We start from the raw sequence: 20235 nt of genomic DNA on the forward strand, positions 1-20235 counted from the left end.
AACAGATTAAAGTTCCTACTCTCCTGGAACTTTTTACCTTCTAGAATGGGGGAAACATACAAATAACAAATTCATAAGACTATTTGATAATGTGTATGGCGAGAATTAAAAAGGGAAAAAAAGAGTCGTGTTTCAGGCATAACTGGCAGGACATTTTTGGTTGAATGCTCAAGAAGGGCCCCACAAGGAAAGGAAATTATAAGCTGAGACATGGAAAGAACCAGCCTTGTGAAGATCTACAGGAACGGTGTTCCAGTCAGAGTGAATGGGAAGTGCACAGGTCATGAAACAGAAACAGGCTCTTATATTCAAGGAAGCTGAGAAGGCCAGTCCGGATGGAGTGAAGTGAGCTTGGAGAAAATGGCACTGGATGAGGCCGGAGATGTAGGCAGAGGCCAGATCCTGTTGCATATTGTAGGCCAGGATATGAAATTGATGTTTATTAGTAATCAGAGGCAAAGACAGAATGTTGTATTTTGTCTGTTTTAACCTGGGACATAACATGATCACATTTCCATTTTAGAAAGATCACTCTGGCTGCCCTGGTGAAAAGGGATTGTAAGGAAACATACAAGGAGACCAAGTTGGGAAAGAACTGTATTAGTTGAGCAGTTATGTGATGGTCTGTTTGGATTGGGTCAACAGCTTTGGGATGGGGAGAAGTGACTGCATACTAGATATGTATTGAAAGATGAGCACCAGGATGTACTGGTACACCGGATGTGAAAAATGAGAGAAATGGTTGACTAAAGTATGACTCCTGTGTTTTTAACTGAAGCAGTTAAGTGCATCATGGTGCTATTAACTGAGAAAGAGAAGACCTGGGGAGGAGCAAGGAATGCTGGCAAGCACTTAGCACTGATGCTGACATAGAGTAAGCACTCAACACATTATTTCCTATCTCCTTTTACTACCACTACCATTATTGCTACTAGATAAGATTTTTTAGCCCTTATTCTATGGCAAACACTGTGATAATCTTCAATAACCCTGAGGTAGGTCATGTTATTGAAGGTAATAAAACTGATAGAGTTTAAAGAACTTTCCCTGTGACACATAGCTAGCAAACAATGGTGCTAAGACTTGAACCCATGTCTACTTTGCTAATGCACATGTTTTATTTACCACCTTTTCATTTATTATCTATTTTAACTATTCTTCATAGATACTTGTATCTGTATATAACAGCAAATGGGATAGAGTTAATTCCTGCTTTTATGAAGTTCTGTAATTCCATCTGTTTTCAGTTTCCACAGTGTACAGTATTGTCTGGAGATGGGGATGGAATTTTATTGATTAAAGGTGGAGAGCAGAGGACAGGGAAATGGAGATTTTATTTATTTATTTATTATTTTTTTTTGTCTTTTTGCAATTTCTTGGGCCACTGTCGTGGCATATGGATATTCCCAGGCTAGGGGTCGAATCGGAGCTGTAGCCACCAGCCTACGCCTGAGCCACAGCAATGCAGGATCCAAGCCGCGTCTGCAACCTACACAACAGCTCACAGCAACGCCGGATCGTTAACCCACTGAGCAAGGCCAGGGATCGAACTCGCAACCTCATGGTTCCTAGTCGGATTCGTTAACCACTGCGCCACGGCGGGAGCTCCAGAAATGGAGATTTTAAATTCATGATAAGCAAGGATCAAGTTAAAGCAGGAATTTCCAGATATAAAACCAGACTACTTGCCTGACAAAGTTTGAAATCCTTTGCTATCATTTATGTTTCCAGACATGATACAGAAGTGCTTAAATGTTTTCTACCAAAGAAAAGGGATGGGGAAACTTTGTTGTAATTATATCCTTAACTGGCTCTTTCTTTTTGTCCGTTTACTCTCACTTCCAAACCTCCAAAGTGTAAGATATGCAATGAATCTATTAGAGAAGCATATACATCAGTCTATGACAGAGTGCTGAAAAAAATATCATCAGATGTATAACTGCATAACTATGTTTTTCATGAACTTATTGCATGTAACTGCTTCCCCCATTTGCCCTAAAGTTGGCATATTTCATAGTCGAAAATTGAGAGTGCATTATTTTGCCTAACTACAGTTCTGTTTTAGTTTATGTTTATAAAAGGGATATTTTTCAGCTGATACCATTTCATGTCTCAGATATCTGCTTTTCACTAAACAAATATTTGTTGAGCACCTATTCCATAAAGGACACCAAGAAAGGCAAAAGCAAATAACAGGGCTCCTGCTTTCTGACAAATTTAAAGGGGAATTAGAACATACAATTACATATATATATAAATTACCATCAAACAAATGTAAGTCAATTAAAAGAGAGAATCCCATGTGGCTCAGCATAGAATTATATCCTAGGAAACAGTTCAGCAAATAAAAATAATTTTAAAAGTTGAATATTTAAGTATTTCCTATAGTCCTTTGAAAAACATCAAAGGGGAACAAATTTGTAATCTTCACCCCCACAACATTTGAAATCATCTTTTCCCATTACTATCATGCTCAATATTTATTACATAAGGCAACTGCCCAGAAACTTCTCTCATCTCTCCTCATCCTCATTCCCCACTACAAAACTCCCCTGGGATGCATCCCCTGAAAGTTTTTCCCCTTTTTGTTCTTTTTCAGCTTCTATCACTTTTTTGTCCTTGCAAGAAACACTTGTTCCCTTTTCTAATATAATGTGATTAAAATACCATTACTCCTTGCTATTTTTCAGCTCTTTCAGCCCATTATACCTTTTCTGTATAGTAAAAGCTCAGGGACTGATCAGGCACACCAAGAATCTCCATATAAGTTGCTGGATTTAGAGAGAACCTTGCAGCTGACAAGAGGATTATCTTTGGAGAACAGGGAGAAGGGGAAAACTGCCAGCACTGACTTAATGCCTTTTATTCCATCGCCCATGAGAGAAAGAAAAAAGAGCTATAAGAGAGAGATAAAGTAGTAGTAGATAATAATAATAAAAAAAACAGCTTTTGACTTCTACAAGTGTGGTGTTTGAGATGGTTCTTGAAGATCCAAACAAGTGGCAATAGTACAGGAATTCCCAGGCAGATGAAGCAGTGTTCAAGAGCAAGGAGACAATAATACATGGGCTCTGTGCAGATAAAAAAACAGGGAGGTCAGTGTGGCTGGAAACTGCATTTACCAAGGTCTTTTGTTCTCCTGAATATGAACATAATAATAACTAACCCTCATTTTATGAAGGTTTCAGATATGTTTTTGGAACATGAGACTTTAAGACACTGACTAATTCTTAGCACATGATCTAAAGGACACAACTAATAAGCACCTTAATATGCAGGAAGATAACAATGCACATTTTTAGCAGGTGATGTTTCCATAGAGAAAATGTGTATTTAAAGAGGGTAAATTCCTTTCTGTGACTCAAAGGAGATGCTGAGGTTCTCAACATTATTAATCAGAACATGTACTCTAACTTTTTTTCTCAAGCACGGGGATGAATTCACATGGAGCTATCCCCACTTTCTTACCACTCTGAAGAGTTATCCACCTTGGAAAAACAGTTGGTTAAGGTTCAATGGGTGGAGTCTATACATGGTCATCAGACCCAAAGAACACTTTTCACCTCCTGTCCTAACACTCGCCTTCTGCAGCCCTGGGCACTGCTGAACACACTCTCCTTGCAATTATCTTCCCCCCTTTTCTGACTTTGCCTAAATACCCCACTGACTTCCCTGGTTCCCAATCAGGGGCAAATGTGCCCTCTAGTGGACATGTGGCAATCTGTGGAGACATTTTTGGTTGTCACAATTTTGGGGGGAGGTGCAGTGTGCTACTGACATCTAGTGTGTATAGGCCAGGGATCCTGCCAAACATGCTACAGTATACTGGACAGCCTCCTGTAACTAAGAATTATCCAACTTCAAGTTGTGAGTGCTGAGGTTAGGAAACCCTGACCCAGAAGGATATAAACAAGCCTAAGGACATTTCTGACAAGTGAAGGCTAGGGATCTTGTCCCAATCTTGACAGTTAGTTGTACACACCTGCCCCAACAGGAGACAGACAAAAGTCACATCCAGCCACTGCAGAGAGGTACCAGGGCTATAACAGCTTCAATATCTAGGTCCATCCCCAGTCGATGTCCAGGGCTCCTTCATTTGTCTCAGTCTGGCTCATCCTTCCTCCTGTGGGCTTAACCATACATTTAGCCCCCCTCAACACAGCTTACAGTCATCAGAGGGAGAGAGGCAGACCATCCTCCCCCTTTTACCCCCTCTGCCTAGAAACCCATCTCCCACTGGGTTATGTGCTATTCCACATTTCTGAATTCACAAGGAGCTTTGTAGCCAGATTTCCCTCCCACTGTTTTCCTGGTGATAGTTTGGGGGAGAGAAACTCTCAGGATGGCACTATATCTGGTCAGTGGTCTAGACCCGCAAACCCTCCAGGCACTATCAGTGGGTGACTCACCTCCTTGGCAGTGGCATGAGTTCCCTGTTCAATCTGACTGTCCTAGTTCTGCCCCTTGGAGACTGGGAAGGATTCTCCTATCCTGGGGCTGAACGATAGTGGTCCTCATGTGCAGCTGGTGTTGGCATCCTGTGTATGCAGCCCTGAGGGTTAACCCCAGGCCTGTTTTGACTGTTTCTCATGAAATAACTCACTCAGAAGATGAATGAGCTTCCTGTACGGTTCATTCCTGGAGACGCTTAGGATGCAGGAATCCCCACCGCCTGTCACTGCCTGATGCACCTCCTCAGCCAGTTCTGACATTTTCTTTGACACTCTGTGGTTTGCAACTGCTCTTCTGGTGCGTTTCTGACCTGCCAATAATTTGGTTTCCCAGAACAAGAACTCACTCAAGTTAGCCTAAAGAAAAGGGGATCTGTGTAAAGTAGATTTTTCAATCAGCACAACTGCAGGAAGTAGGAAAGTGGTTGGGTTTCCACACTCCATCACTGGGTCACAGGATTACCTCCCCTCTGTTTCTCTGTGCCTTTCTGCTCCCTGGGGCCTCACACTGCCATTCTCTAAGACACCTGCCCTCTGTAAAGCACATGTTTCTGTTCCTCCATGTCCATGACTGACCTTGGCCCCTACCCCAAATGACCCCACTGCTTCATTGCCCAACACCATCCTGACTATGGAATCTGCCTCTCTGTTCAGATTCTCTAGTGTGAGAATATGTTTGGCTCAGGATGGGTCAAATGTCCACTCCTGCTCCAAGAACCTACAGCCTAGTTGGAAGCGGGGAGGGAGGGGAGGTGTTATATACATGGCTGCTCAGGTCCACCATATACTGGGGTTGGGGAGAGACACACACACACACACACACACACACACACACACACACACACACAGAAGCTGCAGCAGTTCTGGGGTGTCCAATGCTAATGCTCTGGAATACAAAGGAGGTTATTAAAACTCATCTTTCCTTGTCAATCCACACCCCCCTCCCCTTGCCCCCAAGCTCATAACCTTATTCTCCTACTCTTCCCCTCCCCCACCCCACCCCCCACCCGGCTTTCCCAACTCTCTCTGAACACTGAATTCCCATTGAGATATATTTCTGTTATGTTTTATATTTCTGAATTCACTGAGGGGTTTGCAGCCAGATACCCCTCCCACAGCGGAAGCAAACTTCCCTCCGTGAAAAATTCACAGCTTTACACCAAGGGCAGTCCCAGTCCCCTGGCCTGCGAAATACTGGAGGTCTTCTCTGCTGATGGGGATCAGAGTCTCTCCTGTCTCTCTGCGGTTCCTGAGGCTCTAGTCCCTGGGCCCCCATATCAGACCACATGCTAACATCAAAGGGCTCCCAGTTGGGAGATGGAGCTGCTGCTGTGAACGTTGCTGTGGGTGGGGATGATGCGGGTGGGGATGGTGTGGATGCCTCTGAGAAGGGGAACAAGGGGCATGGGTAGGAGTATGTGAATGAGGCAGGGAGCTGGACAGTGAGGGGTTCCGGCGAGATTGTGGGCTCGGGCTTGAGGGTCTCTGAGAAATAAAACATGGCTGTTTCTTTTGACCTGAGATCTCCCTCCCTCTGCCTGCCAGAAGTGTAATCTTTCTGGTCCACAGCTCCGAGAAGCTGCATAAAGTTAAGGTCTTCACTCAGCTCCTCAGTTTCCGCCCTCTCCGCATCCTTGTGACTTCCTCCGCCTCCTGCGGCGCCGAAAGCAGTAGCAGTAGTAGCTGCGATGCTGGCCTCCTCTCTCTCCTCACCTGCTCCTTCAGTTCCAGTGCCAGCGGCAGTGGCCAGGCCTGGCCCCTCTGCGACTGGCTCTGGCTGAGCCCTCAGCTCCTGGAGAGAAGAGGACGGAGTTGGGACCTGTTCTGGGGGCTGAAGGGAGGGGGCGGGGGATGGGGCACAGACCGAGGGGTAATCTTACGGCCTGGAGGAGCTTCCACCTCAGGAGGTCCCGTTCTTTCTGCACCTCGGCCAGGCTGGTGTGGGCCAGCTGCAGGCGGAAGGCCGCCTCCTTGCGCTCCATCTCCAGTTGTGCCGTGAGCAACTTCAGGTCTGAGGCCAAAGCTTGTGTGGCCGACTTGTGCAGTCCCGCGAAATCATGCAGCCACTGCACGCTCCGCCTGTATAACTGGTCCTCCCTGCGGGCAAAGCGCACGCACAGGGCCAGGCTGCCCCAGGCACAGGCCTCTTTGGCCTCACTGGGCACCTCGCTGGTCTCCAGGATGGCTCTGAGCTTGTCCTCCACCTCCTCCCAGGACAGGATTATATTATCCAGGTAGAACTCAGGGCCTTTCGCGTGCCTGGCCATTTTCTCGTTGATGAAAGCCACGACCATGTGATGCTGGAACCCACCACTGGAGTCCTCGGGGTTCAAAGCCATGATGGCTGAGGGCCTTTGGGGCTTGGCTGGCCCTGCGGGGATTAATCAACCTGTAGCACCCTCCCCAACCCCTCCCCCACCATCTCTTCACCTCCGCTTGCTCTCTGCCTCACACCTCACAGGCTCTTAAAGATCACCTGACTGGCTTTCCCCGCCCCAGGACACTGCCCACCAGGTCTCACCTCCTGCCTAGTGAGGGTGCAGGCCGGACACACCCTCCAACCAAGCCCAATGGTACCTCTCTCTCCTTGAGGGCTCCGAGGAAAGAAAGCCTCCAAATGGCTCCTCAGTCTTTTACCTTCGGAATGTTCCAACTTCCAGAAACAGCAGGGGTGGGAGGGTTGCACAAGGAAGATCACCCTCTTTCCCAGGATATAAGGGAACTCCCTACACTGTTGATAGTCTTTGAAGGTGGGAAGGAGCAGCAGTAGTCAGAAAAGACAAAACCACAGGAAGTGCTTGTAAACAAGTACAAAGAAATTCCACTCTCCTCTGCTACCTTTGTTTGTCCCATGCCAGTGGCTCTCCCATCCTAGAGATGGAATGTTCTAGAACAGCAAGCAGCCCCACCCCCTTCACTAGCCTCTGGCACACCCCCACCTCAGGAAGATTCCATAGCCCTTGTTCTAGACAGTGCCAAATTCTGATACTTGATCAGCAAACTTTTTTTTTAAAGGGGCGTATGGTAATTATTGGAGATTTTGTAGGCGGAGGACCTATGTCCTAACTACTTGTAGCACGAAAGCAATCACAAGCAATATTTGAAGAAGTAGCTATGTTCCAACAAAACTTTATTTACAGAAATGGGCAGCTGGCAGTATTTGGCCTATAGTTTGCCAACTCCTTATCTAGATTCATATATCCTATGTGTCCCAAAGATATCCTAAATACAGATGTTTGTAATGTAAGTCAACCCTATCCCCAAGAAATGATTCTCCTATCTTCCTATGTTGTTCAGCATAGAAACCTCAAAATCTCCAATGCTACCTCCCTTAATCAAGTCAGTCACCAAGTCTTGTTGATAATACCTCAGAAATTTTTTTTTTGATATCCATTCCCATTTAGGGAATGCCTCTGCGGCTTTTTAAATAACCTCCCTGACTTTAATCTCTTTCTAATTTCTAATCTCTTTTTAATCCTTCCTATGATCATGTTGCTTTCAAACTTAAAAAATATTTGATAGCTTCATGTGACAAATTCCTTGGGCTGACATTAGGTCTCATCCCAGGCTACCTTTCTTCTTCCTTCCTTCCTTCCTTCCTTGCTTTTTGTCTTTTTAGGGTGGCACCAGTGGCATAGGAAATTCCCAGGCTAGGGTTTGATTCAGAGCTGTAGCCACAGGCCCATGCCACAGCACAGCAATGCAGGATCTGAGCCATGTCTGCAACCTACACCACGGCTCACAGGAATGCCTGATCTTTCAAACCACATCCTCATGGATACTAGTCGGATTGATTACCTCTGAGCCACAGATGCAACACCTCCAGGCTACCTTTCTAACTGAATTCTCTCCATTCTCTTCTCTCCCATCATTTATGTATCCAAGGGACTAGCCATGCAGAGAAACCCTCATTTTGGGTTTTGATTTAGTTTTCCATCTGAAAAAAAATCAGACATTCATTATTGGTTATATGAATAATCTGTTCTATGAACTACATTGAAAAAGACAGCATTTAGTCTTTCAGTGTCTTATGTCAGATAGTGATAGAGGAAAAAATAATAAACCAGGCATTAAAGTATTCCTAAGATGGTGATTAACATAGATATAAATCCCACTGTTTTTCTTTCATTTAAAATGTTATCTTGTGTCATTTATTTTTCTATTTCAATTTGTATATTTTAATTATAAGCCCTCAGTGGGAAGAGTTCATGTTTTGGCTTGTTCTCAAGTGACTTCTGCAGAGAGAGCATTCAAAACATAATGTAGAAATTGGAATGGTGGGGAAGAAGGGGAGATACTGGAGTTAGGGAGACCCATTACGGGGCTACTACAGTAATTCAAAGTGTGAACTAAAGCAGTGGAATTTGGGATACCTTGGCACATGTACATAACTTTTTTTTTTATTATTTTAATGATGCGTGTACAGAACTTTTTGTTAGGTAGAATTCATACGAATATCAGAGAGTGGCAGGGATGAGAGAATGAGTAGGGTAATTCCCAGGTTTCTTCTAGAGGGAACTAAGCAAATAGTGATAATATAAACTTATATGGAGAATGAAGGAGAAACTGGGGTGGGTTCACCTTTAGATATATTGATACTGAGATACCTGAGGGACATCCCAATAGACATACACCATAGGCAGTTAATATGAGTCTAGAACTTAGGATAGACATCAGGGCAGGAGGTGTAGTATTAAGAAATGGAAGTTAGGCTTGAAGCAGTGGTTAAAATAATCCAGGGGGTGGATATAGAACGAGAAGAGCAAAATGCCTAGGACAGACCACTGGCTTGCCTCCATTGACCTCTTCCTTTCTTCCACTGTCAATTCTCATTGACAGTTTTATAGCTCATCCCCTTACTCCTTTGCCTTCTCTTCATCTACCCTCAGAACATCTTTTACCCCACCTTTAAAAGATTATTTCTATAACACTTTAAACATGAACTTCAGCTTATGATCACTTGTCTCTGTATGCTGCCATCCTTCCAGTTTTGCTTATAAACACTTTTAGAAAATTAAAAGAAAATCATTTCTCTTGGCCAAAGGATTGAAGGAGGAAGAAAATGAGGAGACAGGGAAACTTGTTTATATCCTACTTCAGTAGTGCAGGAAAAACATGATTAGGGCTTGAACTGTGGCAGGACCTAGATAAAAAATATCAGATAAGGAAAGGATTTTGAAATAGAGTTAACACAACTTGTTAACCAATTGCATAAGGGAAATAAGTATGGAGAGGTGGAGTGGAGGATGATTTTGAGGCACCTGACTTGAGAAACTGCCTAATGTGGTTTGTGATGCCTCCAATCATGATAGATAATACAAGAGGAATAACAGACTGTAGAGAACAGGTACTGAATTCAGCTTGGGACTGAGAAGTGCCTTCGTGACTATAATATGGAATTATAGTTAGATGAATTAACTGGGCTGGAACTTGGGAGAGAAGACAAAACTAGAGACAAATATAGACTCAGATGTCTTCAGCACTTAGTTTGTGGTTGGAATCTAGTGCTTAAACAAAATGATGGAGATGAAAGTTGAATGAGAAAAGAAAAATACAGACAAAAGTAAAACAGAGGAAGGAATCCTGAGGCCTAGGGGAAGATGACTAACATTTTGGAGATAGGCCAGGGAAGAAAAACCAGCAATAACTATAAGGAGTAATTGGAGAAGTTAGATAGTCCTGAGTTAGAGAAGTGTTAGAAGTAAGGAGAGCTATAGAAAGTTGAAGGAGAGTTATGAGTTTCAAATAATTCATGGAGGGAAGATAGAATGAGGATGAGCAAGAGGTCATTAGATTTGGCTAGTAAGATATCCTTGAGTTTAGTGCTAGAAATTCAATAGAATTATAGGACAGAAACCTAATGTTAGTGGGTCATAGAATGAAGTTAGAGCAGCATGCAGAAATTTTGAATGTTAATAAGTCTTTTAAGATCTCTGACAGGATTTCTCTGGTAGCCCAGCAGGTTAAAGGATCCAGTGTTGTCACTGCTGCGGATCAGGTCTCTGCTGTGGCATGGGTCTGTTACAAAAAAAAAACAAAAACAAAACAAAAACCCAAAGCAAAAAAACAAACTCTAACAGTGACAGTAATGGTGGGTAGGCAGGGGCAGGGATTAGAGAAGAGATCATGGAGGCATAGGGTATGACAACTCAGTTGCTAAAACAGCTAACTTACGTAGTTGTCAACACAAAGATAGAGAGAAGTCTCTGGCACCTACTACGTGAGGAGGAAATAACCATTTATAAAGGAAACTCAGTCCTTTGGATGTGTTTGCAATGTAACTTGGGTAATAAAGCAAAACTTCTGTGACTATTATGACAATAATTATAAAACTACTTATTGACTGGTACAAAAATATTAGGGTAATCTAAGTAAGAATTAGTGAAGAAGTAAGAAATATAGTTGACCCTTGAGCAACACAAGTTTGAAATGCGTTGGTCCATTTATATGCCAATTTTTTTCAATAGTAATTACTACAGTGCTACAGGATCCACAGTTGATTGAATCATGGTTAAAGAATCACAGATGGAGGATCCACATATATGCGGAAGCCCGACTATGTGTTATATGTGGATTTTTTTTTATTGCACAAAAAGTTTGTGCCCCTAAGCCCTACACTGTTCTGCTGTAGTTATAGAGTCAGTGAAGTTGGTTACAGGAGTTTTTCTGTTGTTGTTTATTTATTTATTTTTTATTTTTTAGTATTTAGTAAAAGCTTATTGCGTATATAAGAACTTTCAAATGGAAAGACTGATGTGAAACTCAGGGGCATGAAGTACAGGATGGTTAATAAAGTGAAAATTAGGAAGCTGTGTAATCTTAACAACTGTTGGTTATTACAATGGGGGTTTCCAGATGGTAGGGGATTGGTCTCCACAGATATCTGAAGAGCTTTTGGGTTATTGTATGATACATAGCAAATTGACTCTTTTAAGATTGTCTTCAACCAAACAATAAAGCAGAGGTCACTCATAACATGTCGAGGGTTATGATGGTAACAGGGAATCTTTTGAATTTCCCTTGATTATTCTCCTGTGTTTTCTCATATCTCAATCAGTCATTGGCAACAGATTTTGTACTAGCTACCTATATACCTTTAGGTGGCAGATTGCAATTGCTTTCCTTGAGAATGGTGATTCAAACTTGCCACTGGAAAGATCCATATTTCTCGGTCATGTATGAGTGGATTATTTTATATACACACATACAGAAAGTTTCAATTATATCCTAAGGCATTTTATCTGGGCCTCTGCTTTTAGATATGAAAGAGTTCCCTAGTTCTTTTAGTTTCTTTTCAGTAGGTTAGGCCTGGTAATACAACAAATTCATATAAACTCAATTTTTCAAATAAAATTTTAGATTTTATAGTATTAGCATATTTTATAAATGGGAGTTGGAAAAGGAAGTCTGTATTTTCCATATATGTTTTAAATCCTAGGTCTTATTTTTCCCCTCAGGGAACCCAGGATGGCCAACATTTTCTCTTAGAAATATTTCCGTTAAAAAAGTATAAATTATGACCTAAAGTAACTAACATTAACTCTTTGGAATAGAAAGAGAGGTTTATTTATAAACTTGAAAATTCTATGCTGTGCATTTTAACCATAGTGTTCCTTATGTGTTACCTTTACACATCTGCATTTCTTTTGTGAGCATCCCCAAATTGGTGTGGAAAACAATGAGTTAGTTTGGCTGATAGCATCAAGTTCTGAGAATGGCCAAGGGCTAACAGCCAAAACCTTGGTTCTAATCCACTGAGCATTTATATGAACTTGGCTAAGATATTTATCTTCTATGTGTCTACACTTTACTCCTATACAATTGTAGCTGATATTTAACCTGCACCTTTTCCTGGATTATTGGGAGAATTAAGTAAAATAGGAGATATGGAAATACTTGAAAGATTAAAAATGTATACAATTGTAAGGCAATGCTGAAGAATCACTGAAAAGACCCTTTGCTCATATTGAGCCTGAATTTGCCTCATGTCCTCCTCAGGATGTAAAGGGAGGACAGGGAAAAAAGTACAATTTCTGTTCTTGCACACTCGTCAGTCTGCCTCTTCAAACTTGCATAGCTCTAATTGTACCTAATGAAAGAAAGTAACATTTTTAGGTCCCAGTTGCCGGAAACATTTTAAATAGAACTGGCCTGTGGCATTTTTCAAAATAAAATCTAAATAATGCAAGATTGCTAGTGGGAACTGTGCCAGGGCTGGATTACAGAACTAATAAAAGTCAACCTGAATCTCATACTGTCAGGCATCCTTGATCACACCGCCCTCAGGTCAGTACAGGAGACAGCAGGATTCATGCTAGACCTTGTCTTAAGTTCCAGAGGTCTTGGTCAGCATCAAGGACACTATATTGGGGCTTGTTCATGAGCTAACAAGCAGTTTGCAGGTAGCATTTTACATTCTAGAGACCAGGGCAAGAGTGAATCCATGCAGAGCCCTAGCCAAGGTTGTTTGTGGTTAAGAGTTAGAGAACATTTCCTTCTTTAACCCATCAGCTATCCCCAGAGTGGGTTCCCTGCCCTCATCCTGATCCCAAGTTAATGAAGATGCATCTGGCATGACTTTCATAGGGTATACTTTGGAGGACTTGGAGAGGGAACAGAAAATCTTGCCTAGAGGTCTGGGCTTTATTATAGAAGGTGCTTGTCTAAGAAACTTGTAGAAGACTTAGTGGGAATCTTTTTTTTTTTTCTTTTTAGGGCCATACCCATGGCATATGGAAATTCCCAGGCTAGGAGTCAAATTGGAGGTACAGCTGTTGGCCTACACCACAGCCACAGCAACTCAGATAGCCATATCTGCAACCTACACCACAGCTCATGGCAACGCCATATCCTTAACCCACTGAGCAAGGCCAGGGAGGCAACCTGCATCCTCATGGGTACTAGTTGGGTTCATTTCTACTATGCCACAATGGGAACTCCCTTAGTGGAAATCTTAATAACAATTTGACTCCCAAAGTTCTGACCAGTGCCTAGTACCTAGTATTCACAATACTTGTAAGTTCCTTTTTGCCTTAGTTGCTTTCTCTGATTAACTTTTGTGCCTATGTCAGTTTATTTTTTTGATCCCTTCAGGCCTTCATGAAGCACTGGTACTAGGCTTGTTGCCTAGCTGACCTCTTCTAGACTCTTTCCTCTCAAATAGCACCCCAACCCAGTGGTATATCTTAACACATTGCTTCCAGTGTGTTGTTGATGTTTGTTTGTACTTACTATAGCACATTTAAATTATAATTATTATTTCTTAACAGTATATGTACAAACTAATTCTATCAGTAATAGCAAGTCTAATGATAGTTTATTAAGTGTCTACTATGTACCAGATGCTGTGTTATATGTTTTATATACCTTATTTTGTTTAATAGTTACTGCAGCCTGGAAATGTCAGGTATTATAATCATTTCAACTGAAAACAGTAAACTTATTTTTGCTTAAGTTTGTCTGATAAAAGGAGTTCCTTCCTTCAACCTCTAATGGAATCACCATAAATAATTTTTTTATCCTCGTTTTTCAGCTGAGGAATCTGAAACTGAGAGATGTTACCTAACTTGCCCAAGGACACAGAGCTAGTTGAACCTAATATATCTTAGTTCAAAGCTGATACTTTGCTATGAAACCAGTATATTATATTGGTCCCTTATTTAGTCTAACCCCTTTTCTCCCCAGGGCTAAATATATTTGGAATAGTAAGCTCCTTTAAGGGAACTGGACATTCTATCTCCTTCTGTTGTTGATACTGCTGGTTAACAGCTCTCTTTCTCTGGTTTGTGACATAATAATGGGAAGATATTTAACAAATAAGTCTCTTTAACCTCTATGGATGGACACCATAGAGTAGATATGATCAAACTCTATGACATTAAAACTGTCCATACTACTTTACATACTCAGCAGACGTGATTCTTCTTCTTCTGTCTTTAATACTTTTTAAAAAACTTTGACCATTTATCTTCCTTCTATCTCCTATACCTACCCTAGTTCTCCTTGTTTCTCAGATATAGTCATCATATTTTTTTCCTTTACTGGCATGCTGATGCGCAAAACTTGGCTAATCCTTACCCTGCTGATACAAGAATGCCTTCAAAATTATCCTGAGTCATATTTAAACAGGGGATGTGATTTTGACCAACTGTATACGTGAATCCATAGAATGGGGATGGGGGGTTAGTACCATATGAAGTTTATGCAAAATCGAGCAGAGAGGACATGTCTCTTGAATGTATACCTTTTGATGCCCACACATTTAAAGAAATTAACATTTACTTAGCACTTACTATCTATTAATTTAGATCCCAAGAATAGAGTGATGAACAAGAGCAACAAATCCTTTGCTGACACGTAACAAAAAAATGATAGAAAGTCAAAGAGAAGAGCAAGTATAAATGTCTATGGCTCAACAGGCTTAGAATAGAAACAGAAGAAACAGAAGAAATGCCATTGTGACTACAGCTTAAAGAGTGAATGACAGAATGTTATGATAGGCGACATCACATAGGATGTTAAAGAAAGCAAGGAGACATGGAAATAGTTAGCACTGAAATATTGAAAATGGAGTTAAGAAGAGGCAAATTGAACCAAATTTTACTTTATTGACTGAGACTTAAAAACCATTCTTGTGACTTAAAAGCCACCAAAATCTAAAGCTTCATGTTTTTTTTAAAGGTGCTGTCAAACATCTCATAAAATAATTAAGTGTTCTTACATTTGATTCCCCAGTGGGTATATCTTATACCCTTTGGATTCTAAGAACCTACATTGAGTAAGAGAGAAAAACAAAAGCTCACAATCCATATTGTATAACAGGGTTATATCTGAGCATCAGAATGGGAGTGCTTTGATATCATTTTCAGATAGATAGATCTTCAGGGCATAGTCAGGAGTACTGACTAGTAATTAACTTCACTAGAAATATGAATAATAGTCATTGTTGCTAACTTGTTCTGTAAACCCCATGGACAGCAGCCATAAGCACACCTGTATTTTATATGGTGTTTGGTGTATTGTGAAATTTCAATGAGTCCTAAGTAGTATGAATAATAGCAATCACTGGAGGCCATCTTAACATTGGTTGGCATGATAATCACATTTATCAGGATCGTTGTTACCTAGTTGTGAAAATTATTTTGTAGTGTCCTTGGCACTTTGTGGTTTTTTAGCAGCAGGTATCTTTTCACGTTTAGAACAGATATGATTTTGAAATGTCTCACAAGAAGATTTACACTTAACCGTTTTCTAAGTCTTACCATGCTGCCTCTGGTCTCTTCCTCATACTTTCCAGGTTTCTTTTGTGTGGTTGATATTTTCTGAGTCAGGTAGAGGACAGTAGGGAAAAGTCACGGGATATACACAGGGAAATGAGGGCAGAATTGAATTCCATAAATAACCTTGTATTGCGGGTGAGTCAATTAATGTCCAATTTCTAAAATGGCCTTATGGTAAAACTTAATGTGGAAACCCCTCTATAATGCTAGTTTTGGTGGATAAATCTAATCCTGACTGTCCACACCCTATTAGTATTTGTTTTTTATAGGAACCCAGAATTTGACGTGTGACATATCTCAGTATGCGCCTTAAAAAGCTATGTGAGTTAACAGATACCTTCTGTATATTGATCTGTTTTTTGCTAGGTCCCCTGTAAAAGAAAATGTTGGCTTAGAAATCAGTGGCAAAATTAACAGCCCTTAGAATACCTGTAAAGTACTGACCATGGAGGCCAACTAAAAATGGCTATAGCCCTAGTTATAGACTTTCTCATGCATTTTCACTATCAGATTGTGAACATAGCAATGTTTACCACTGGGAAAGAAGTCTAATTATTTTACACTTCAGGAGATGGGTACAGCTGTGCTGTGTAGCTATGTTGCTATCTCATGGCTAGAGATGTCCACATTAGCATTTTGTTTTATATCATCCTGTCAGTTGAAGTAGGAAGCTTTCCTGTGCTGTTTTCATGTTGTTTCTGATTTCTAGGCAATATCCTAAATGAAAAAGTCAATACTCTTGAACTGTATAGAGTGCAAACATATTTGTAAACACCCAATAAAGCCATTTTGCTATTTCTTTATTCCTACAGAAACTCGACATATTGCATGAAGGTGTCAATGTCCTTGACTGTTGCAGAGAATGAATCAGGCCTGTGCTACAATAGCAGGATCCGCTATTTGGAAAAATCTGAAGTCACTAAAAGAAAGGAGATCTCCTGCCCAGACATGGATGACTTCAAAAAGTCCGATCAGGAGCCTGATGTCGTGTGGTACAAGGTAACTCAGTGTGATGTCAAATGAATTTTTTAACTTAAGTTGATAGCTGGCTTGGGGAGAGACAAAGGGAGAAATTTTACTTTGAGTTTTTGGTATTAGATGTTTACTGAGAAGAATCAACAGAGCCACAGCTAAATAATTCAGAGCTATGATTCCTGTGTATTACTGGTTTTCATGTACTTCTAACAGCAGGTGTCAGAAGCAATCCCAGCTTTTCCAAGGACTGAAAATAAGGAAAATCTCTCTCTACCCCAACTCTCTAAACTAAGTGGGAAGAAGAGTGAAGATTTAAATAACACATGAAAGAAAGTATTTGAGGGACATAAAAATATTATTTAATGTTAGGAACAAAGGCCCATCATTACAAGTAGTCATTATAAGTAGTCATTGCAAAGAACAACAACCTTTATCATGGCCTATGTTGTAAGAGCCACTGGCATCAGTACAGAGGGGAGAGATGGGCTCAGTGCAGAATGTGTGAACACTGGAAATAATGTTTATCTGGAGATAAACCACAGTCACAGGTTTCACAGAAGAGACTTGGATGAAGGAACTATTTACAGAGGTATGGTTAGGGTTAAGGGAACCCAAAAGGGAGGAAGCAGTGAACAACCACTTTTGGGCCTCCAGCGGCAAGAGGAAGGAGCTGTGCCCCTGGAACCTGGCAAGAGCAGAGCAGGCCTGTCAGGAGCTGGGCCTTCAAGGAACATATGAACTGTGGCAGACAGAGAGGGAGTGGGCAGGATGAAAACCCTGACCCCTCCTAACTCCTGCCTTCTGGTTTCCCTGCCAGCATTTCCCCTCCCACCCTGTAAATATAAACAGAATTCAGAGGACAAAACCAGCAGATAGAATCAATAGCCTTCAGCTTCCTGGACATAGTGTAGGTCAGACAGTGGCAGAGTGTGGATCTAGAGGAGAAAGCAGAGAAATAAACACACAGACTTCCAGCTGTGATATTCTGGCTGCTAGCCTGGGGCCCTGTGGTTCTAAAAGAGGACTGAGCACCCTCTGCCAACCTGTGAGTCACACTGGTTGGCACGTGGTTCAGTTTTATACGTGATGCCCAGAGGTGACTCAGGAGGTTTTCCGCAAGGTACTATTCACATTATTGGAACCAAATACACATAAAAGGTGGATCAAGTTGTTTCTATAGGATCTGATGGACCTTTGGTTCCCAGGAAAGCCGAAATCCTAGTTCCCTATAGTTGTCATGTGCTTTTATATTTTGAAGCCCTTTCATCTCCACACCTGGGGGAACTCGACAGTAGACACCAAGAGCACGTCCTGAACTAAGACCTCAAGTCTCTATGTGAATTGTCATCCTCCCTTGTTCCCTTAATATTCTGACAGATCAAAAGGAATGTGATGTTCACTGTGCAAAAATATAGAATATCCATAACTGTGTGAGCCCCTTCATGCCATCTTCAGCTTTGTTAGTATTTATTAAGCACTACTCTGTGCCATTTACTATGCCAAGCTTGGTCTCTACATTACCTCATTTAAGTTGCAATGCAACTCCGTGTGGTGGGTGCTATTATCTTCATGTAATAGAGAAAACATTTGTGTCTTAGAGAGGCATAGAAACTTGTCCAAAGCTACTCAGCTAATGAAGCCTCATCTTATATTCAAGGTAGTGTGATTCCAAAGTCCATTTTCCTAATCACTACCCTCTCCTTCAATAGGCTTGGGGCTAAACCCAGCCTTGATCACAGATACTTCTCTAAGGTGCAGCACTGGTTAGAGAAGCCCATGAAAAGATAGATTAAAAAAGTTTTATTTCAATTTTATAGTTGAGAAAGGGGGGTTGACCAATTCAAGAGTTAGCAACTAGGAGTAAAATTCAGATAATCAGCTTTCTCTTACAATGTTCATTCTACTATCTCATCCTCATACCTTTCTGCTAAATTCTTTCTTCCTTTTTTTCCCCCACATCTCTAGACATCACCATTGTCATGGTATACTAAAATAATTTATTCCTTGGGCAAAGCTAATCCTCACTCTTTCTTACAAATGGACCAATGATGGTGAAGCAAATGGCTTTTCCAGCTCTGCCTGGATAAGAACATTGAATATTCTATAACATTTTACAATTGATAAATAATAATCATAATGATAGGTAACATTTATTAAGTATTTACTAAATATCAGACTCTATTTTAATTGCTTTAAATGGGTTAATTCAGTCTCTAGAACCACTGTCTCTAGAACTACTGTCTTAAGTAGGTATTATTACTTTCCCCATTTTACAAAAGTGACTGGAGACTCAGACAAGTTTAGTGACTTAATAAAAGTCACACAGCAGTTTGTGACTTGCAGTTTGGCTCCTGGGCCCTTCCACTTAGCCACTACACTATACAAATGAATCAGAATAAAAAACTGAAACCAAAAGTTAAAGAATCTCTGACATCCCCAATTGCATTGTTAACCCTGCTTTTCATATAAGGCTTCAAGTAAATCCTTGACAAAATGTATTGATGTATTGGGAAAATGTTTCCTTTTTAGCCAATGGTTCAAAAATCTGTCTTGCTTGTTTTGCAGTCTGTGCATTTCCTCCTACCAGACTGAACATGACATGATTTTGCTGTGCCTATAGCAATGAAAAGGGGAGGACACACTTGTCCAGAGTTCATTCTGGTACATATTGAACATTAGAAATGTACAGTTATTATGTTGTGTTTTAACAGGGAAAAGTATGTGTCCTGACAATCCCTTTCCCAGGCCTCTTTTCAGATAGAAGAATTCTTTAAACTTGTTTCTTTTCCATCCTTTCTGTTACGGAAGGACTTTGAGGACTCTCCTTCCATGCCTGCATATAATCACAGATGGATTGGAAGGCAGAGGTGGCTAGTATGGCATTGGGGAGTGTTCATAATGATGAATGAGTATAAGCCTATTCTGGGCGTCCTTGGAATATAAGAGATATATGTAAGGGGGTGGGAGGGCTGTAAATCCTGTATGTGAGCTCTACTAGTTAGTGAAAGGAAGTGAGGAGAGGGGCTACACTTTGAGCACTTCCTCCTGACACTATGAATAGGGCTTAGACATTAGAATAGAATATACAACAATGTCAGTGCATTTAGAAACATTTTCAAAATGAGAGATAGAGATTATTTTCTTTATTGAGCTAAGAAGAACACTAGATGTAAATCAACTATATGCCAATGAAGAAAAAGAGGAAGAAAAAGAAGACAACAACAATTAGAACAACCTCATAATTAACTGAGGACACGTGACACAAGAGTGTAGAGTCCCTTTATCCCAGTGAATTCCATCAATTAACAACAGAATGTGAGGCTACCTATTGGTATTATTATTACTTTAAATGAGGAAACAAACAGCTAACAGAGGGTCACTTAGCTAACACACAATTAGGGGTTCAAATCTTCAACTTCTAATTTCTAACGCATGTTCTTATAACACCACTCTGATTGCTCTGCTAAATACATATCTTATGCACCTCATACACTCACATCACTGAGTAAATAGAATGCTCTCTGAAAATT

The 20235-nt window shown here is 41.0% G+C and overlaps 2 protein-coding genes across 2 annotated transcripts in view; one reads left to right on the plus strand and one right to left on the minus strand.

The window, feature by feature from the left end:
• Positions 1-20235, plus strand: part of IL1RAPL2 (interleukin 1 receptor accessory protein like 2) — a 1116804-nt gene that overhangs the window by 601766 nt on the left and 494803 nt on the right. Inside the window, exon 4 of the mRNA XM_001925154.7 lies at positions 16543-16729. Within this exon, the coding sequence (XP_001925189.7) occupies positions 16543-16729 (187 nt within the window). The remainder of the gene's footprint in view (positions 1-16542; positions 16730-20235) is intronic.
• On the minus strand, positions 5512-6826 carry TEX13A (testis expressed 13A). The gene is made up of 2 exons (XM_021080500.1): positions 6351-6826; positions 5512-6235 (listed from the first exon to the last, which is right to left on the minus strand). The coding sequence occupies exons 1-2, from the start codon at positions 6788-6790 to the stop codon at positions 5533-5535; spliced, it is 1143 nt and encodes a 380-aa protein (XP_020936159.1). The 5' UTR covers positions 6791-6826; the 3' UTR covers positions 5512-5532.

This window comes from Sus scrofa, chromosome X (assembly GCF_000003025.6).
Source record: "Sus scrofa isolate TJ Tabasco breed Duroc chromosome X, Sscrofa11.1, whole genome shotgun sequence".
NCBI classification, from domain to species: Eukaryota; Metazoa; Chordata; class Mammalia; order Artiodactyla; family Suidae; genus Sus; species Sus scrofa.

What these genes read in the sequence shown, in the direction of transcription:
- TEX13A (XM_021080500.1), bottom strand. Translation starts at nt 6,790, where the DNA reads ATGGCTTTGAACCCCGAGGACTCCAGTGGTGGGTTCCAGCATCACATG. An exon ending in AAAGAACGGGACCTCCTGAG is followed by an intron (nt 6,236 to 6,350) that starts GTGGAAGCTCCT and finishes CCAGGAGCTGAG; the next exon opens with GGCTCAGCCAGAGCCAGTCG.